The sequence below is a fragment of the Lipotes vexillifer genome, unplaced genomic scaffold (assembly GCF_000442215.2).
Source record: "Lipotes vexillifer unplaced genomic scaffold, Lipotes_vexillifer_v1.1 scaffold713, whole genome shotgun sequence".
Classification (NCBI taxonomy): Eukaryota; Metazoa; Chordata; class Mammalia; order Artiodactyla; family Lipotidae; genus Lipotes; species Lipotes vexillifer.
The window spans coordinates 1,877,587-1,900,705 of NW_006773157.1; the positions used below are offsets into that span (position 1 = coordinate 1,877,587).

The 23,119-nt window shown below is 38.2% G+C and overlaps 1 protein-coding gene across 1 annotated transcript in view; it reads right to left on the reverse strand.

Moving 5' to 3' along the window:
* The window catches only part of AAGAB (alpha and gamma adaptin binding protein), a 91,997-nt gene that overhangs the window by 48,213 nt on the left and 20,665 nt on the right, over positions 1 to 23,119 (reverse strand). Inside the window, exons 2-5 of the mRNA XM_007448135.1 lie at positions 13,815 to 14,005; positions 13,582 to 13,678; positions 13,143 to 13,232; positions 1,914 to 1,997 (exon numbers count right to left, since the gene is read on the reverse strand). Coding sequence (XP_007448197.1) covers positions 1,914 to 1,997; positions 13,143 to 13,232; positions 13,582 to 13,678; positions 13,815 to 14,005 — 462 coding nt within the window. The remainder of the gene's footprint in view (positions 1 to 1,913; positions 1,998 to 13,142; positions 13,233 to 13,581; positions 13,679 to 13,814; positions 14,006 to 23,119) is intronic.

Here is a 23,119-nt window from a genome sequence, read left to right on the forward strand (position 1 = left end):
AGTAATGGAAATAAAAACAGAAATAAACAAATGGGACCTAATGAAACTTAAAAGCTTTTGCACAGCAAAGGAAAGTATAAAGAAGATGAAAAGAAACCCCTCAGGATGGGAGAAAATATTTGCAAATGAAGCAACTGACAAAGGATTAATCTCCAAAATATATAAACAGCTCATGCAGCTCAATATTAAAGAAACAAACAATCCAATCCAAAAATGGTAAGACCTAAATAGACGTTTCTCCAAAGAAGACATACAGATGGCCAAGAGGCACTTGAAAAGCTGCTCAACATCACTAATTATTAGACAAATGCAAATCAAAACTACAATGAGGCATCACCTCACACCTGTTAGAATGGGCTTCACCAGAAAATCTACAAATGCTGGAGAGGGTGTGGAGAAAAGGGAACCCTCTTGCACTGTTGGTGGCAATGTAAAGTGATACAGCCACTATGGAAATCAGTATGGAGGTTCCCTAAAAAACTAAAAATAGAATTACCATATGACTCAGCAATCCCACTACTGGGCATATACACTAAGAAAACCATAATTCAAAAAGACACATGCAGGGCTTCCCTGGTGGCACAGTGGTTGAGAGTCCGCCTGCCGATGCAGGGGACATGGGTTTGTGCCCCGGTCCGGGAAGATCCCACATGCCGCGGAGTGGCTAGGCCCATGAGCCATGGCCACTGAGCCTGCGCGTCCAGAGCCTGTGCTCCACAACGGGAGAGGCCACAACAGTGAGAGGCCCACGTACCACAAAAAAAAGAAAGACACATGCACTGCAATGTTCACTGCAGCACTATTTACAATAACCAGGTCGTGAAAGCAACCTAAACGCCCATCGACAGAAGAATGGATAAAGAAGATGTGATACATATTATACAATGGAATATTACTCAGCCATAAAAAGGAATGAAATCCGGTCATTTGTAGAGACGCAGATGGACCTAGAGACTGTCATACAGAGTGAAGTAAGTCAGAAAGAGAAAAACAAATATTGTATATTAACGCATATATATGGAATCTAGAAAAATGGTACAGATGAAACGGTTTACAAGGCAGAAATAGAGACACAGATGTAGAGAATACATGTATGGATGGACACCAAGGGGGAAAGCAGGGAGGGGGGGATGAATTGGGAGATTGGGATTGACCTATATACACTAATATGTATAAAATAGATAACTAGTAACAACCTGCTATATAAAAAATAAAATTCAAAAGAAAAGAAATCTCTAATGACTCACCGCTTCCTATAAGAAAAAGCCCAGATTCTCCTGCCTCGAATACAGCCCTCTCTGTCCTAAGCTATCTCCAACTGCTAGGTGAGAGACTCCTAGTGACCCTAGAACATACAACCATTATTCTTGATGCCATGCTTCCTCTACTGTTTGCCACTCTCCCACTTCACCAACCGAAATCTAGACCATCCTGTGAGACGACTGCCAAGACCCGCTTTTGCCTTGAAACTCTCTCTCTGTACTCAAGCCCACAGTAAAGGCCACATCTCTGGCCTCTCTGCCTTTGCTACTTGCATCAGTCATTCTGTGCTCATCAAAGACTGCCTTGCACAGTTATGTAGCATTTTAAAAGTGTACACTTTGATTCCTCAGCTGGACTATGAGCTCCTTAAGGCTAGGATTCATGTTTTACAATTTTGGGGGTATTTCTCAAAGCCAGAGACAATGCCAGGCATATTATAGGCAAGTTCTAAATTCTTGTTAACTATTAAACATATATCTTAAATTCTTAGAAATGTTTCTTTTGGCTCTGTCTTCAACTGGGGACTTAAAATTGAACAAATCCACAGATTTCATATAATCCTAATGCTTCCACATATAATCAAATAATTTAAAACTTACAAGGAACAGGAGAAAAAAGCTCATCAGGACTTTCAGTCCCAAGTTACTTACCATTCTTCATCACTACATTGGACCAGACATTGGCATTCAAGGCTTGAACAATTCGCTTTACTCCTGTAGATTCTGGGAAGTCATCTAATCAGGGAGAAAAAATATATATACTTATACACGCACTTATACATACACACACACACACACACACACACACTCATCCCTAAATATTCATGAGAGAATAGCTCCAGGACCCCCCTCCCCACTGTGGATACCAAAATCTGCAGATGCTCAAGTGCCTTATATAAAATGGCATAGTATTCGTATATAATCTACCCACATTGTCCCATTTTTTTTCCTCCCACATACTTTAAATCATCTCTTAAATACTTAAAATACTGAATACTATGTAAATTTTTTGGAATTTTCTGGAATTTTTCTTCCAAATATTTTCAGTATGCTGTTGGTTGAATCCATGGAAGCAGAACCCTTGGATACAGAGGGCTGACCGTATATGTATATATAGCCCACAAGCCACATTTTTAAACAACTGTGGCTTAATTATCTTGCTCATTTGTTACTTCACATTGTAACTTAAGTAAAAAAAGGGAAAAAATTAAGGAAATACAAAGCTTAGAGCTCCTGTTAAGAATATTCTAGAAACTGGAGAGTGATCAAGATGGTGGAGGAGTAAGATGTGGAGCTCCCCTCCTTCAACAAATACATCAAAAATATATCTACAGGGGCTTCCCTGGTGGCGCAGTGGTTGAGAGTCCGGCTGCTGATGCAGGGCACACGGGTTCGTGCCCCGGTCCGGGAAGATCCCACATGCCGCAGAGCAGCTGTGCCCATAAGCCATGGCCGCTGAGCCTGCACATCCGGAGCCTGTGCTCCGCAACGGGAGAGGCCACAACAGTGAGAGGCCCGCGTACCGCAAAAAAAAAAAAAAAAAAAGTAGTTAAAAAAAATATATATATATATATCTACAGGTGGAATGATTCTCACAGAACATCTACAGAACACTGGCAGAAGACCTCAGACTTCTGAAAGGGCAAGAAAATCTCCATGTTACCACGTAGGACAAAAGAAAAAGAAAAAAAAGAGAGCGAGAGAAAGGAATCAGGACAGGACCTGCACCCCTGGGAGGGAGCTATGAAAGAGGAAAGGTTCTGACACCCTAGTAAGTCCCCTCACTGGTGGGGAGATCAGCCAGGATAGAGGGGTAGCTTCGGCGCCATGGAGGAAAGTGCAGCAACTACCTGCAGAAGGCAAAATGGAGGGAGACCTACACAGACAGTCAGTACGGCTGCCCTGCACTCCCCAGCCTGAGACGTGCATCTGTCGGTGCAGGCGGGGGCTGGGTGCTGGAGCTTTGGAGGTCAGACCCAGGGAGACGACTGGGGCTGGCTGCACGGAGATAGCCTGAAGGAGCTGGAGGGTGGTATGGCCGCAACCAAGGGTGTACATGGAAGAAGCCTGGGCCCGCCATAGAGGTAAGGTGCCACTGTTGGGGGGCATGCAAGGAGAGGGGAGGACCGCTTTAGGAGCCTCTTTCCCCATGTGCATGGTATCACGTGACAGGACACAGCCTACACGAGTTCTGAGGGCAGGCATGAGCCGCCGCAGGCACTGAGACATCCAGGAGCAGGCGCCAATTGCTGCCCCCACCATTGTGGGATCCAGAAGCACACATGAGCCGTCACCGTGGGCCCTGGGAGTGGGCACCAGCCAGTGCTGCCATTGCAGGCTGTTATCCCCTTGATAGGGAGCGCACAAGAGCTGCAGCATCTGCACACCCCCTATCAAGGGGATAACAGCCAGCATATGCTGAGGAAAGATGCAGAAGGCATCCATATGAAAAGCAGCCCTTGCACCAAATACATTAAACCCACACAAGCTACACAGGGATGCTCCTGCATATAAGTAGCCTTCCAAGATCACAGTAGATAACTGTTTTTCCTAAACTCACAGAGTAAGAGAAATATACATAAAATGAAGAAGCAGAGAAACCACTCCCAGTTAACAGACCAAGAGAATCCCCGTAAAAGAACAATGAAACAGACCTCTTCAGTGTAACAGACACCAAGTTCAAAAAGGAGCTAATGAACATACCAAAGGAATTAAGAAAGTCTACCGAAAAAAATGCAGATTACTGTAAAAAGAAACTAGAAACTAGAAGGAGGAGCCAAGAAAAATTAGAAAATTCATTTCCCGAGATTAAAGCTGAGCTAAATGCAATGACTAGCAGAATGAATAATACAGAAGAATGAGTAACTGATCTGGAAGATAAAATAGTGAAAACCACCCAATCAGAACAGCAGACAGAAAGCCAAATGAAAAGAAAAATGAAAACAATATAAAAAGACCCACGGGATAATATAAAGCATGCCACTCTATGCATAACAGGGATTCCAGAAGAAGAGAAACGGAGATTGAAAAGGTATTTGAAGAAATTATGCCTGAAAATTTCCCAAACCTAATAAAGGAAACAGATATCCAGATATAGAAAGCACAGAAGGCCACGAACAAAATGAACCCAAACAGACCTACACCAAGACATATTACAATCGAAATGGCAAAAGTTACACATAAAGAGAGGATTCTAAAGGCAGCAAGAGAAAAACAAAGAGTTAATTACAAGGGAATCCCCATAAGGCTATCAGCTGATTTCTCTACAGAAGCACCACAGGCCAGAAGGGAGTAGAAAAACATATTCAAAATCTTGAAAGGGAAAAATCTGCAATCTACAATGCTCTACCCAGCAAAATTATCATTTAGAATAGGAGAGATAAAGAATTTCTCAGAGAAGCAAAAACTAAAAGAATACAGCAATACTAAACCTATCCTAAAAGAAATATTCAGAGGTCTCCTCTAATTTGAAAAGAAGCAAGAAGATATAGGAAAGAGGAAATCACAACTGGAAAGTAAATCACTTAAGTAAGCCAGTATACAGATGGAAAAAAAATTTTTTTAATCAATTTGTGAAAGAGATGATAAACGCAAGGAAGAGCAAAAGGATAAACATAAAGATGTAAAAGAGGCCATCCAAATCATAAAATGTGGGAGAGGAGAGTAAGAAAATGTAGATTCTTTTTTTTAGAATGCATTTGAGCCTATATGACTGTCAGTCTAAAGCAAGCAGATATAGTAAGGAGTTAACATACTTGAAAAACAGGGTAACCACAAATCAAAAACATACAATAGATTCACAAAAACCAAAAAGAAGAGAACACAAGCATAAAATAAAAGAAAATCATCAAACCACAAAATGAAAAGCAAAAAAGAAAAAGAAAGGGACAAAGAAGAAACACAGCATCAACTGGAAAACAAGGTTTAAAATGGCAATAAATACATATTTATCAATAATTACCTTAAATGTCAATGGACTAAATGCTCCAATCAAAAGACAGAGTGGCAGACTGGATAAAAAAACAAGAAAGTACAATATGCTGCCTACAAGGCACCCACTTTAGGGCAAAGGAAACACACAGATTGAAAGTGAGGGTATGGAAAAAAGACATATCATGCAAATGGAAATGACAAGAAAGTGAGGGTCGCGATACCCACGTCAGACAAAATAGACTTTAAAACAAAGGCCATAAAGAAAGATAAAGAAAGACACTATATAATGACAAAAGGATCAATAAAAGGAGAGGATTTTACACTCATCAACATATATGTACCTAATATAGGAAAACCCAAATACATAAAACAAATACTAACAGACATAAAAGGAAAAATTGACAGGAATACAATAATAGTAGGCAACTTTAATACCCCACTCACATCAATGGACAGATCTTCTAGACAGAAAATCAATAAGGCAACAGATATCCTAAATTATACAATAGAACAGTTAGACTTAATTGATATTTTCAGGGCATCATATTCAAAAAACCCAGAATACACATTCTTTTCAAGTGCCCATGTAATATTCTCTAGGACTGATGACATACTAGGGCACAAAACAATAGAGCCATATTCACCACAAAGAAAAGAGAGAGAACCCAAAATAGAAAAAAAAATCAATATAGAAAAAAAATCAATAAAATGAAGAGCTGGATCTTTGAAAGGGTAAACAAAATTGACAAACTTTTCTTTATGGTGAGTAGCCAGACTCACCATAAAGAAAAGAGAGAGAACCCAAATAAACAAAATAGGAAATGAAAAAGGAGAAATATCAACCAAGACCGCAAAAATACAAAACAACCATAAGAGAATACTATGAACAATTATATACCAACAAATTCAACAACCTAGAAGAAATGAACAAGTTTCTAGAAACATACAGCCCATCAAAATTTAATCAAGAATATAACAGATAATTTGAAACGACCTATCATTAGAAGTGAAATTGAATCTGTAATTAAAAGAAAAAAAAAAAAAACTCCCTACAAACAAAAATCCAGGACCAGATGGCTTCACAGGTGAATTCTACCAAACATACAAAGAACTTTTACCAATCCTCAAACTCTTCCAAAAGACTGAAGAGGAGGGAACACTCCCGAAGACATTCTATGAAGTCACTATCACCCTGATACCAAAACCAGACAAAGATACCACCAAAAAAGAAAATTACAGGCCAGTATCTTTGAGGAATATAGAAGCAAAAATTCTCAACAAAGTATTAGCAAACTGAATCCAACAAAATATACAAAAGATCATACACTATGACCAAGTGGGATTCATCCTATATTCATAAGGATGGTTCAACATATGCAAATCAATCAATGTGATACACCGCATGAACAAAAGACAAAAACCACATGATCATCTCATTAGATGCAGAAAAACCACCTGACAAAATCAACATCCATTAATGATAAAAACTCTTACCAAAGTGGGTATAAAGGGAACATATCTCAACACAATAAAAGTTACTTATGACAAACCCACAGCCAATATACTCAATGATGAAAAGCTGAAATCATTCTCTCTAAAATCTGGAACAAGGATGCCCAGTCTCACCACTTCTATTCAACATAATATTGGAAGTCCTAGCCACAGCAATCAGATACGAAAAAGAAAATGTATCGAAATTGGAAGGGAAGAGGTAAAATTGTCACTATATTCAGATGACATGATACTATATATAGCAAGCTCTAAGAACGCCACACAAAAACTACTAGATATAATAAATGAATTCAGCAAAGTAGCAGGATACAAGATTAACATTCAGAAATCAGTTGCATTCCTTTACACTAACAATGAAATATCAGAAAAGGAATGTAAAATAAAAATTCCTTTTAAGGGCTTCCCTGGTGGTGCAGTGGTTGAGAGTCCACCTGCCAATGCAGGGGACATGGGTTCGTGCCCCAGTCCAGGAAGTTCCCACATGCCGTGGAGTGGCTAGGCCCATGAGCCATGGCCGCTGAGCCTGCAAGTCTGGAGCCTGTGCTCTGCAACGGGAGAGGCCACGACAGTGAGAGGCCCACATACCGCAAAAAAAAAAAAAAAAAAAAAAGGAATACCTAGGAATAAACCTTATCAAGGAGGTGAAAGACTTATATGATGAGAACTATAAAACATTAATAAAGGAAATAAAAGAGGGTTCAAAGTGATGGAAAGATATCCCATGCTCTTGGATAAATTAATATTGTTAACATGGCAATATTACCCAAAGCAATTTACAGATTTAATGCTATCCCTATCAAATTACCCATGACATTTTCCACAGAACTAGAACAAATAATCCAAAATCTTATTATGGAACCATAAAAGACCCAGAATTGCTACAGCAATCCCAAGGAAAAACAACAAAGCAGGAGGCATAACTCTCCCAGACTTCAGAAAATACTAAAAAGCTACAGTAATCAAAACAGTGTGGTATTGGTACAAAAACAGGCATACGGATCAATGAAACAGAGTAGAGAGCACAGAAATAAACCCACACAACTACGGTCAATTAATCTTTGACAAAGAAGGCAAGAATATACAATGGAGAAAAGACATTTGCTTCAACAAGTAGTACTGGGAGAGTTGGACAGCTGCATGCAAATCAATGAAGTTAAAACACACCCTCACACCATACACAAAAATAAACTCAAAATGGCTTAAAGACTTAAATATAAGACATGACACCATAAAACTCCTAGAAGAGAACATAGGCAAAATATTCTCTGACATAAATTGTACCAATGTTTTCTTAAGTCAGTCTCCCAAGGCAATAGAAATAAAAACAAAATTAATCAAACTTACAAGCTTTTGCACAGCAAAGGAAACCATAAAAAAAATGAAAAGACAACCTACGGAATGGGAGAAAATATCTGCAAATGATGCAAGAGACAAGGGCTTAATCTCCAAAATACATAAACAGTTTGTACAACTCAACAACAAAAAAACAAACAACCCAATCGAAAATGAGCAGGAGACCTAAACAGACATTTCTCCAAAGAAGACATACAGATGGCCAGTAGGCACATGAAAAGATGTTCAACATCACCAATTATTAGAGAAATGCAAATCAAAACTACAATGAGGTATCATTTCACACCAGTCAGAATGGCCATCATTAAAAAGTCTACAAATAACAAATGCTGGAGAGGATGTGGAGAAAAGGGAACCCTCCTACACTGCTGGTGGGAATGTAAATTGGTACAGCTACTATGGAAAACAGTACGCAGGTCCTTCAGAAAACTAAAAATACAATTACTATATGATCCAGCAATCCCACTCCTGGGAATATACCTGGACAAAACTATAATTCAAAAAGATACATGCAGGGCTTCCCTGGTGGCGCAGGGGTTGAGAGTCTGCCTGCTAATGCAGGGGACACGGGTTCGAGCCCTGGTCTGGGAAGATCCCACATGCCGCGGAGCAACTGGGCCTGCGAGCCACAACTACTCAGCCTGTGCGTCTGGAGCCTGTGCTCCACAACAAGAGAGGCCACGACAGTGAGAGGCCCGCGCACCGCGATGAAGAGTGGCCCTTGCTCACCACAACTAGAGAAAGCTCTCATGCAGAAATGAAGACCCAACACAGACAAAAATAAATAAATTAATTTAAAAAATTAAAAAAAAATAAAAGATACATGCACCCCTATGCTCACAGCAGCACTGCTCACAATAGCCAAAACATGGAAACAACCTACATGTCCATCAACAGATGAATGGATAAAGAGGATGTGGTACATGTATACAATGGAATACCACTCAGACATAAAAAAGAACGAAATAATGCCATTTGCAGCAACATGGATGCAACTAGAGATTATCATACTAAATGAAGTAAATCAGAAAGAGAAAGACAAATACTATATGATATCATTTACACATGGAATCTAAAATATGGCAGAGATTTCCCTGGTGGTGCAATGGTTAAGAATCTGCCTGCCAATGCAGGGGACATGGGTTCGAGCCCTGGTCTGGGAAGATCCCACATGCCACAGAGCAACTAAGCCCATGCGCCACAACTACTGAGCCTGCGCTCTAGAGCCCGCGAGCCACAACTACTGAAGCCCACGCTCCACAACTACTGAAGCCCACACGCCTAGAGCCCGTACTCCACAACAAGAGAAGCCACCACAATGAGAAGTCCACGCACCGCAATGAGGAGTAGTCCCCACTCGCCACAGCTAGAGAAAGCCCACGCGCAGCAATGAAGACCCAACATAGCCAAAAAATAAATAATTTATAAAAATAAAAAAATTTTTAAAATAAAATATGGCACAAATGAACCTATCTACAAAACAGAAACTGACTCATAGACATAGAGAACAGACTTGTGGTTGACAAAGGGGCATGGGGTAAGGGAGGGATGGACCGGGAGTTTGGGGTTAGTAGATGCAAACCATTACTACAGAATGAACAAACAACAAGGTGCTACTGTATAGCACAGGGAACTATATTCAATATCCTGAGATATTTTCCATAATGGAAAAGAATATAAAAAAGAATGTATATATATATATATATATGTATATATACATGTATAACTGAATCACTTTGCTGTACAGCAGAAATTAACATAACATTGTAAATCAACTATACTTCAATTTGAAAAAAGAATATTCTAGAAACTAAAACAATAAATACACATTATAAAAGATTTATACAATAAAGTCAACCCCATTACCTCATGAATGGAATCCACTCTTATTCTCCTGAAAATGTTAGTTTCCATCAATTACACAACTTAGTTTCATTAGTTTAGTATGGGTACTATTTTGCTTCTGGACTTTAATTGATACTACTCAAAATGACAGGGCAGTAATCCCAGTTAGTATACCAATAATAAGGTGGTATTCTTAGCTACAATGTACCAATAGATATGAGTGTGTGCAAAGGAAATGGAAATCCTTCAGCTAATGAGTATTGTAAGACTGCATATGGAAAATAACAGCAGAAATAGTTTTCATGTGGTTTAAAGAGAAAAGTCTCCTAAGAGTTTACGGAGCACAGTCCATACAGAACCTGTCTCTAGTGGCCTGGCCCAGTCCTGGGTGGTTTAAAAGGAAGAGCACAGAATTAGAAGTCAGAAGATCTGAATGTGAACCCAGGCTCTATAACTTATTAGCTATTCGATTAAGGGCAAATCACTCATGCTATCCTCAAAGAAAAGTGGGGATGACACCACTATATACACCTCTCCCATAGAAAAGATGCACTGGAACTAATAATTTACTGGTGTAACCTTCCCCTCTAGACTGAAAACTCTTTGAAAGTAGGAGTCATGTCTCACTGAGTTCTCACTCACTACTTATTCTCACTACCTAAACTAACATGGTACCTGAAAGACACAGTAACTCAGGAACTGATGAATCATTTAAAGAATACCACCCTACCAACCTAACAGAAATATGGGAAGGGTTAAACTGAAAATACTCTACAAAGATGAGTTTATCACCATCAGTGTCTAAATGAAGAAATAAAAGCTATGTTTATCTTAACTATGAATGATTCAATTCTTGAAAGAATAACTAATACTTCAGATGATATAACCAGGAACCAAAAATATGATCTGAAATAAAGAGCTAGAATCAATAAGTTGAATTTAACACAAAGAAGCATAAAGTCTCATACTGATGTTTGAATAACACATGCCAAAAAAAGGATAAGGGTATATGGCTTGGGAACAGTTTGCATTAAAACATTCTAGGGGGGCTTCCCTGGTGGCGCAGTGGTTGAGAATCTGCCTGCCAATGCAGACGACACGGGTTCGAGCCCTGGTCTGGGAAGATCCCACATGCCATGGAGCAACTAGGCCCGTGAGCCACAATTACTGAGCCTGCGCGTCTGGAGCCTGTGCTCCGCAACAACAGAGGCCGCGATAGTGAGAGGCCTGCGCACCGCGATGAGGAGTGACCCCCACTTGCCACAACTAGAGAAAGCCCATGCACAGAGATGAAGACCCAACACAGCCATAAATAAATAAATAAATACATTGTGTATTATAAAAAAAAAAAAAAAAAAAAACATTCCAGGAGAACTAGGCCCGTGAGCCACAATTACTGAGCCTGCGCGTCTGGAGCCTGTGCTCCGCAACAACAGAGGCCGCGATAGTGAGAGGCCTGCGCACCGCGATGAGGAGTGACCCCCACTTGCCACAACTAGAGAAAGCCCATGCACAGAGATGAAGACCCAACACAGCCATAAATAAATAAATAAATACATTGTGTATTATAAAAAAAAAAAAAAAAAAAACATTCTAGGAAGGTTTTAGTTAACTTACATAAAGATGATATGTTGAAATCTATTTTAAGGTTAAGCTGAATTAGGGAATTCCCTGGCACTCCAGTGGTAAGGACTCCACAATCTCACTGCCACAGGCCCCAGTTTGATCCCTTGTCGGGAAACTAAGATCCCACAAGCTGTGCGGCATGGCCAAAAAAGAAAAAAAGAGTCTTATATACAAGACACAAAATCATAATAAAGGAACAAGATTGAATAATTTAAAATAAAAGATTAAGCTGAATTAATACAAGAACACTATGCAGACAGGGGCAAGGAGAAGCACAGTGGTATAAAGGAGCAAAGATTCCAAAATAAAAACAGATAAAATAAATGACTCAAATGTTGACCCTCAAGGACAATGGGAAGAAGAGAACATTCTAATGCCAGAAGTAAGCAATCACACACGTGCTGACATACACAAAACAGGCACAGGTTTAAGGAGTCCTAGAAAAACATGGAAGAGAAACTATACTTATTAATTTTCAATATTCTTAAAAATGTACAGGAAGAAAAATCAGCCTTTTTCTTTCATTTTTGTCTTCTTCTCAGGCAGGGCTTTATTCCTGAAGGTAACAACATTTGCAAAACTTCTAAATAAGCCAGGATATAGAAAAGTGTTTCTTAATTTCTTTTTTAAAAAAACACAGGTTTCTCAGGAAAATAAAATACAGGTTTCACGTAATAATTACTTTTAGCCTCTCTATGCACTTTAATTCATGTTGGCTGCCCTACTTAGAACGTCTTTTACAACAACTGGCATCTTGCTACCAGTCCTCTAACTCTAAGTCCAGTACCTTCTCCATTTCTTCCCCATGGAGCTGCTGACATGTGAGATTTCACATACCAATGCGTTCTCTAAACTTCTGAAGATAAATAACCTCTTCCGTCTCTGAAACACCATAGCACCAATATACATATTTTTATAATACTTATGATGTTCCACTTGGTAATTCAATTGTTGGTATACCTGTTTCATCTCTTATACCAGATTATAAGGTTTTGGTGGGCCAAAACCCATCTTATCTTGGTAGATTCCACAGCAGCTAGCATAGTGGTACTTGGAAGAAAAGATGAGAAGAGGAATGGGGGATGGGGAAAAAGAGGCGGAATAAACAGAAGGTCCAAAGTATAGTAGAAGACAGGTAAGTGCAGAGTTACCCTGGGGGTGCGCATTCTGGGTCTATTTGTGGTTTCAAATATCCAAAAGACATACAAGTAGTATTGACATGTCCCCTAGGATTCCTGGGAATTCAACCTCAGGTTACTAGGAATTCAAAATAAAAAACACAAACTTTATTTATGAATATAGATCAAACCCTCTTTTTTTTGGCAGCAGAGAAAAGATAAGAGACTGGGAAAACGACTAAGATTTAAGGTAGAAATCTCTACCTTTATCCATAAGAAAAACAAACATTTCAAAAGTCCTAAAATGGGTGGTAAAACCAAATAAACGGATTATTCAATTAACAGACTGCATCAATGAATTCTGCACAAATCTTTTCAAAGAGCTAGTGAACATGTGTTTTGGATATCACTCTGATTCTTCTTCCCTGAATTAAAATAATCGCTCATATCTGAATCCAAATGCCATGCTTTTTCCTGACACATAAATACTTACCATCCTCCTCAGGCAACTCTTCTGGACTAAGTTCTACTAATTCAAAGCCATGTTTGATACACCACTCTTGAGCCTTCTGTCGGTTTACACCTAAAATAACACGCAAAAGATTCTTTATAAGCAAAAATAAAATAAAACATGAATATTGCTGCAATACTCTCCACAATCTCAAAGTGTTACCTTTAATGTCAATGTTATTCTAAGGGCATACAAAATAAATATAAGGAAAATGATTTCTCAAACCCCAAGTGTCCATTCTTAAAAAATAAAATGGAAATATTGCAAGATTCCAAAGAGAAATAGCTGAAAATATTTTTGTAAGGTAACAAAATCACACAAGATATACTGTTCTAAGTTAAGGAAACCAATGTATTGTTTACCAAGGAATGGCAAATGTAACAACGTATGTACCACCTACAATCCCACTGGAGTGCCATACCATTTTCAGACACTCTATGGCAAACCAAGATCATCACTTCAGGTAACCATGCTTCTGCCAGTGGAAGCCAGGAGGAAACACTCTCGAGACCAGATATCTAGAGGGAGGAGAAAGAAACATAGAAACAAAAACAGAAGAAGAGACATTAAGAGAACTCACAGAAAATGCAAGGTTAAAAAAAACAAAGCACAAAATAATTTCTTATTCAAGGTCCATGGAAAACAAAATCTTACTTGTGTGCTGTCAAAGTAAACCACAAATGCTTGAACAGACTCTGCAATCTCTGCAGTGACGAGAAATTTGTTTGGCACCACACATAGATTGATATCTGCTGAATAGTATTTATTATCAATGGTCCAGGGATAAAACCTCACGGCATCATTGGCAGTCACTTCCACAATAAGATCTTCTGTTCCAAGGATATCTAAATAAATGACACAATATTACCATGGAAAGTACAAAACCAATATACAATGGTCAATTTTCTCAATAAGATACCAGATTAATAATTCTCTTTATGCAAGGATTTCAAAGGGCCTCTGATTTATTAGGATAGTTTCCTTCTCTGATCATTTGATTATAAAAGTAATGATGACATAATTTAATTCAATTAATTGGCTTTTTTCTTTAAGAACATAAAAACTATTGTGACTAGGTTACATAGTAGTAGAGAACAAAACAGTCATCTAAGCAAACACCCAGTAAAGAGCAAGCAGAAGAGAAAGAAAAACAGCTACATGTATTGCTTACATACTTTATGGAAGCTGGAAGACTGCGAGAAGAGTCAAGAATTTGTAACCATTTTGTACTTACTGCAAACTAAAAGGAAGATAGCAGCAAAGCTAAACCAGTAACAAAATGGTTACACATAGTCCCTGGGCCAAATGCTGACACATTAAGTCAATTAATGAAATAAAAGAATGGATACTGATAAATGACCCCATTCCATTTATATATATTCAGCCTTCTTCAGATTCTTTGAAAGCCAACTCAAATTCTTGTTGACAAAGACACCCTGGCAAATTTTAATACAGAAAGCCAAGCAAATTAAATGATTTAGGAAAGAACCAAATCTTTCAGAAATCCATGTGCAACATGGGTATAACTAGTGAAATTCTTAACAGTAAATTACCAAGTCAATGATGAACAAATATAGATGTGGTCATGGAACCAATGGAGCATTTTGCTTCCCTAATGTCATACAATATTTAGAACTTAAAGAGACATCAGAAATTGTTCTAACCTGAACTCCCATCTCTCACACCCATAATGATAACCTCCATTTTATACAGATGTGGAAAATTAGCTTAGAGAAGTAAAATGACAGGCCACTAACTGGGTTATAGTAAGAATATACAGCCAAATGGCCACAAACTCCTTTTTAATGCATACTAAGATGAACATATAAAATATTCCTCATGAAAAAGAACACAGCAGGAGGCATAACCCTCCTAGACTTCAGACAATACTACAAAACTACAGTAATCAAAACAGCATGGTACTGGCACAAAAACAGACATGGATCAATGAAACAGAATAGAGAGCACAGAAATAAACCCACACAACTATGATCAATTAATCTTTGACAAAGAAGGCAAGAATATACAATGGAGAAAAGACATTTGCTTCAGCAAGTAGTATTGGGAAAGTTGGACAGCTGTATGCAAATCAATGAAGTTAAAACACACCCTCACACCACACACAAAAATAAACTCAAAATGGCTTAAAGACTTAAATATAAGACATGACACCATAAAACTCCTAGAAGAGAACATACGCAAAACATTCTCTGACATAAATTGTACCAATGTTTTCTTAGATCAGTCTCCCAAGGGAATAGATATAAAAGCAAAAATAAACAAATAGACCCAATCAAACTTACAAGCTTTTGCAGAGCAAAGAAAACCATAAGCAAAACAAAAAGACAGCCTGTAGACTGGGAGAAAATATTTGCAAATCACACAACTGACAAAGGCTTAATTTCCCAAATACACAAACAGCTCATACAACTCAATAACAAAAAAACAAACAACCCAATCATAAAATGGGCAGAACACCTAAACAGACATTTCTCCAAAGAAGACATACAGATGGCCAGTAGGCACATGAAAAGATGCTCAACATCGCCATTTATAAGAAATATGCAAATCAAAACTATAATGAAGTACCACCTCACACCAGTCAGAAAGGCCACCATTAAAATGTCCACAAATTACAAATACTGAGAGGGTGTGGAGAAAAGGGAACATTCTTACACTGTTGGTAGGAATGTAAGTTTGTGCAGCCACTGTGGAAAACAGTATGGAGATTCCTCAGAAAACTAAAAATAGAATTACTATATAATCCAGCAATTCCACTCCTAGGCATATATCTGGACAAAACTATAATTTGAAAAGATACACACATCCCTATGTTCATAGCAGCAGTATTCACAATAGCCAAGACATGGAAACAACCTAAATGTCCACTGACAGACGAATGGATAAAGAAGATGTGGTACATATACACAATGGAATACTATTCAACCATTTTTAAAAAATGAAATAATTGCCATTTGCAGCAACATGGATACAACTAGAGATTATCGTACTAAGTGAAGTAACTCAGAAAGGGAAAGACGAATACCATATGATATCACTTATATGTGGAGTCTAAAATACAACACAAATGAACAAAACTATGAAACAAAAACAGACTCACAGACAGAGGACAGACTTGTGGTTGCCAAGGGGGAGGGGAGTGGGAGAAGGAAGGATTGGAAGTTTGGGGTTAGCAAATGCAAACTATTATACTATACAAGATGAATAAACAAAAAGGACCTACTGTATAGCACAGGGAACTACATTCAATATTCTGTGATAAATCATAATGGGAAAGAATATGATAAGGAATGTATATATATGTATAACCGAATGACATTGCTGTACAGCAGAAATTAACACATTATAAATCAACTATACTTCAATAATTAAAAAATTTGTTTAAATATTTCTCAAACTCACAATTAGTAAGACACAGAAAACTAGAAGTTAAATTTTAAATTCCAGAGCTAGGATTATATATTTGGAACGTTGCCATAGTTTCTGCTCAACAAAATGATATGCAGGAATTATTCAGTCTCAAAACTGCTAGGAAAGGACTTCCCTGGTGGTCCAGAGGTTCGGAGTCCGCCTTCCAATGCAGGGGATGCGGGTTTGATGCCTAGTCAGGGAACTAGGGTCCCACATGTCAGGGAGCAGCTAGACCTGCATGCCACAGCTACTGAGCCCACAAGCCGCAACTGTAAGCCCATGCCCTCTGCAACCCACGTGCCATAAGTAGAGAGAAGCCTGCGCGCCAGAGCAAAGGATTCCGTGTGCCGCCACTGAGACCCAATGCAGCCAAAAATAAATAAATAAACATTAAAAATTTTTAAAAACCTGCTAGGAATGACATATAATATATAAAGTGTGTATATGCGCATGTGCATTTTTTCATTGATAAACTTTCATCATGTGGTTATTAAGAAGAACTGGTCTGGAGGAGACTTTCAAGATGGCGGAGGAGTAAGACATGGAGATCACCTTCCTCCCCACAAATACATCAGAAATACAACTACATGGGGAACAACTCCTACAGAGCACCTACTGAATGCTGGCAGAAGACCTCAGACTTCCCGAAAGGCAAGAAACTCCCCATGTACCTGGATATATTTTTTTTTTCCTTTTTCTCTTTTTGTGAGTGTGTATGTATATGCTTCTTTGTGTGATTTTGTCTGTATAGCTTTGCTTTTACCATTTGTCCTAGGGTTCTGTCTGTCTTTTTTTTAAAAAATATAGTTTTTAGCACTTGTTATCACTGGTGGATTGTTTTTTGGTTTGGTTGCTCTCTTCTTTCTCTCTTTTTTATTACTTTTGAATTTATTTTTAATAATTATTTTTTATTTTTTTAACAAACTATTTTATCTTATTTTTTTTTTCTTTCATTTTTTCTCCCTTTTCGTCTGAGCCATGTGGCTGACAGGATCTTGGTGCTCTGGCTGGCTGTCAGGCCTGTGTCTCTGATGTGGGAGAACCAAGTTTAGGACATTGGTCCACGAGAGACCTCCCAGCTTCACGTAATATCAAATGGCAAAAGCTCTCCCAGAGATCTCCATCTCAATGCTAAGACCCAGCTCCACTCAACGACCAGCAACTTACAGTGCTGGACACCCTATGCCAAACAACTAGCAAGACAGGAACACAACCCCATTCATTAGCAGAGAGGCTGCCTAAAGTCATAATAAGGTCACAGACACCCCAAAACATACCACTGGACACAGTCCTGCCCACCAGAAAGACAAGATCGAATGTCATCCACCAGAAAACAGGCACTAGTCGCCTCCACCAGGAAGCCTACACAACCCACTGAACCAACCTTAGCCACTGGGGGTAGACACCAAAAACAACAGGAACCAAGAACCTGTGGCCTGCAAAAAGGAGACCCCAAACATAGTAAGTTAAGCAAAATGAGAAGAAAATGAAGCACACAGCAGATGAAGGAGCAAGGCAAAAAGCCACCAGACCAAACAAATGAAGAGGAAACAGGCAGTCCACATGAAAAAGAATTCAGAGTAATTATAGTAAAGATGATCCAAAATCTTGGAAATAGAATGGAGAAAACACAAGAAACGTTTAACAAGGACCAAGAAGAACTAAAGAGCAAACAAACATGATGAACATCACAATCAATGAAATTAAAAATGCTCTAGAAAGAATCAATAGCAGAATAACTGAGGCAGAAGGTGGATAAGTGACCTGGAAGATAAAATAGTGGAAATAACTACTGCAGAGCAGAATAAAGAAAAAAGAATGAAAAGAATTGAGGACAGTCTTAGAGACCTCTGGGGCAACATTAAACGCACCAACATTCGATTTATAGGGATCCCAGAAGAAGAAGAGAAAAAGAAAGGGACTGAGAAAATATTTTAAGAGCTTACAGTTGAAAATTTCCAATATAGGAAAGGAAATAGTCAAGTCCAGGAAGCACAGAGTCCCACACAGGATAAATCCAAGGAGAAACATGCCAAGACACATACTAATGAAACTATAAAAAATTAAATACAAAGAAAAAATATTAAAAGCAGCAAGGGGAAAACAACAACTACCATAAAACAGAATCCCCATAAGGTTAACAGTTGATCTTTCAGTAGAAACTCTGCAAGCCACAAGGGAGTGGCAGGACATATTTAAAGCGATGAAAGGGAAAAACCTACAACCAAGATGACTCTACCCAGCAAGAATCTTATTCAGATTCGAAGGAGAAATTAAAACCTTTACAGACAAGCAAAAGCTAACAGAATTCAGCACCAACAAAACAGCTTTACAACAAATGCTAAAGGAACTTCTCTAGGCAGGAAACACAAGAGAAGGAAAAGACCTATAATAACAAACCCAAAACAATTAAGAGAATGGTAGTATGAACATACATATCGATAATTACTTTAAATGTAAATGGATTAAATGCTCCAACCAAAAGACATAGACTGGCTGAATGGATACAAAAACAAGACCCGTATATATGCTGTCTACAAGAGACCCACTTCAGACCTAGGGACACATACCGACTGAAAGTGAAGGGATGGAAAATGATATTCCATGCAAAGGGAAATCAAAAGAAAGCTGGAGTAGCATTCTCATATGAGACAAAATAGACTTTAAAGGACACTACATAATGATCAAGCGATCAATCCAAGAAGATATAACAATTGTAAATATTTATGCATCAAACACAGGAGCACCTCAATAGATAAGGCAAATGCTAACAGCCATAAAAGGGGAAATCAACAGTAACACAATCATAGTAGGGGACTTTAACACTCACTTTCACCAATGGACAGATCATCCAAAATGAAAATAAATAAGGAAACACAAGCTTTAAATGATACATTGAACAAGACATACTTAATTGACATTTATAGGACATTCCATCCAAAAACAAAAGAATACACTTTCTTCTCAAGTGCTCATGGAACATTCTCCAAGATAGATCATTTCAGATCACAAATCAAGCCTTGGTATATTTAAGAAAACTGAAATCATATGAAGTATGTTTTCTGACCACAATACTATGAGACTGGACATCAATTACAGGAAAAAATCTGCAAAAAATAAAAACACATGCAGGCTAAACAATACACTACTAAATAACGAAGAGATCACTGAAGAAATCAAAGAGGAAGTCAAAAAGTACCTAGAAACAAATGACAATGAAAACGCGATGACCCAAAATTTATGGAATGCATCAAAATCAGTACTAAGAGGGAAGTTTATAGCAATACAATCCTACTTCAAGAAACAAGAAACACCTCAAATTAACAACCTAACCTTATACCTAAAGCAATTAGAGAAAGAAGAAAAAAAACCCAAAGTTAGCAGAAGGAAAGATATCAAAAAGAGCAGATCAGAAATAAATGAAAAAGAAATGAAGGAAACAATAGCAAAGATCAATAAAACTAACAGCTGGTTCTTTGAGAAGACAAACAAAGCTGATAAATCACCAGCCAGACTCATCAAGAAAAAAAGGGAGAAGACTCAAATCAACAGAATTAGAAATTAAAAAGGAGAAGTAACAACTGACACTGCAGAAATAGAAATGATCATGAGAGATTACTACAAGCAACTGTAAGCCAATAAAATGGACAACCTGGAAAAAATGGACAAATTCTTAAAAAGGCACAACCTTCTTTGACTTAACCAGGAAGAAATAGAAAATGTAAACAGACCAATCACAAGCTCTGAAATTGAAACTGTGACTAAAAATCTTCCAACAAACAGAAGTCCAGGACCAGATGGCTCCACAGGCGAATTCTATCAAATGTTTATAGAGAAGAGCTAACACCTATCCTTCTCAAACTCTTCCAAAATATAGCAGAGCGAGGAACACTCCACAACTCATTCTATGTGGCCACCCTCACCCTGATACCAAAACCAGACAAAGATGTCACAAAGAAAGAAAACTACAGGCCAACATCACTGATGAACACAGATGCAAAAATCCTCAACAAAATACTAGCAAACAGAATCCAACAGCACATTAAAAGGATCACACACCATGATCAAGTGGGGTTTATCCGAGGAATGCAAGGATTCTTCAATATACGCAAATCAATCAATGTGACAAATCATATTAACAAACTGAAGGAGAAAAACCATATGATGATCTCAATAGATGCAGAAAGAGCTTTCAACAAAATTCAACACCCATTTATGATAAAAACCTTCCAGAAAGTAGGCAGAGAGGGAACTTACCACAACATAATAAAGGCCATATATGACAAACCCACACCCAACATTGTTCTCAATGGTGAAAAACTGAAACCATTTTCACTAAGATCAGGAACAAGACAAGGTTGTCCACTCTCACCACTATTATCCAACATAGTTTTGGAAGTTTTAGCCACAGCAGTCAGAGAAGAAAAAGAAATAAAAGGAATCCAAATTGGAAAAGAAGTAAGCTGTCACTGTTTGCAGATGACACGATACTATACATGAAGAATCCTAAAGATGCTACCACAAAACTACTAGAGCTATCAATGAATTTGGTAAAGTTGCAGGATACAAAATTAATGCACAGAAATCTCTTGCATTCCTATACACTAATGATGAAAAATCTGAAAGAGAAATTAAGGAAACACTCCCATTTACCATTGCAACAAAAAGAATAAAATACATAGGAATAAACCTACCTAAGGAGACAAAAGGCCCGTACGCAGAAAACTATAAGACATTGATGAAAGAAATTAAAGATGATGCAAACATATGGAGAGATATACCATGTTCTTGGATTGGAAGAATCAACATTGTGAAAGTGACTACACTACCCAAAGCAATCTACAGATTCACTGCAATCCCTATCAAACTACCAATGGCGTTTTTCACAGAACTAGAACAAAAAATTTCACAATTTGTATGGAAACACAAAAGACCCCGAATAGCCAAAGCAATTTTGAGAAAGAAAAATGGGGCTGTAGGAATAAAGCTCCCGGACTTCAGATTTTACTACAAAGCTACAGTAATCAGGATGGTATGGTACTGGCACAAAAAGAGAAATATAGATCAATGGAACAAGATAGAAAGCACAGAGATAAATCCACACTCATATGGTTCAACTTACTTCTGATAAAGAAGGCAAGAATATACAATGGAGAAAAGACAGTCTTTTCAATAGGTGGTGCTGGGAATACTGGACAGCTACACGTAAAAGAATGAAACTAGAACACTCCCTAGCACCATATACAAAAATAAACTCAAAATGGATTAAAGACTTAAAAGTAAGGCCACGCACTATAAAACTCTTAGAGGAAAACATAGGCAGAACACTCTATGACATAACTCACAGCAAGACACTTTTTAACCCACCTCCTAGAGAAATGGAAATAAAAACAAGAATAAACAAATGGGACCTAATGAAACTTAAAAGCTTTTGCACAGCAAAGGAAACCATAAAGAAGACGAAAAGACAACCCTCAGAATGGGAGAAAATATTTGCCAATGAAGCAACTCACAAAGGATTAATCTCCACAATTTACAGGCAGCTCAAGCAGCTCAGTATCAAAAAAACAAACAACCCAATCCAAAAATGGCAGAAGACCTAAATAGACATTTCTCCAAAGAAAATATACAAATTGCCAATAAACACATGAAAGAATGTTCGACATCACTAATCATTAGAGAAATGCAAATTAAAACTACAATGACAAGTCAATGAGTACTCACTCACCAGAACTACTGCCACCGCAGTGAACCACAGCCACCCCCGCCTCTGCAAGAGACCCTCCAATACTAGCAGGAGGTGGGTCAAAAAGGATCTTGCTGAGTCACTCCCATGAGAAAACTTGCACAATCCTCTTAGATAGCCTCATCCACCAGAGGGCAGACAGCAGAAACAAGAACTACAATCCTACAGCCAGTGGAACAAAAACCACATTCACAGAAAGACAAGATGAAAAGTCAGAGGACTACGTACCAGATGAAGGAACAAGATAAAACCCCAGAAGAACAACTAAATGAAGTGGAGGTAGGCAACCTTCCAGAAAAAGAATTCAGATTAATGATAGTAAAGATGATCCAGCACCTCGGGAAAAGAATGGAGGCAAAGATCGAGAAGGTGAAAGAAATGTTTATCAAAGACCTAGAAGAATTAAAGAACAAACAAACAGAGATGAACAATACAATAACTGAAATGAAAACTACACTAGAAGGAATCAATAGCAGAATAACTGATGCAGAAGAACAGATAAGTGACCTGGAAGACAGAATGGTAGAATTCACTGCTGTGGAACCAAATAAAAAAGAAAGAAAAGGAATGAAGACAGCCTAAGAGACCTCTGGGACAACGTTAAACGCAACAACATTCACATTATAGGGGTCCCAGAAGGAGAAGAGAGGAAGGACTAGAGAAAATATTTGAAGAGATTATAGTCAAAAACTTCCCCAACATAGGAAAGGAAATAGCCACCCAAGTCCAGGAAGCACAGCGAGTCCCATACAGGATAAACCCAAGGAGAAACACGCCGAGA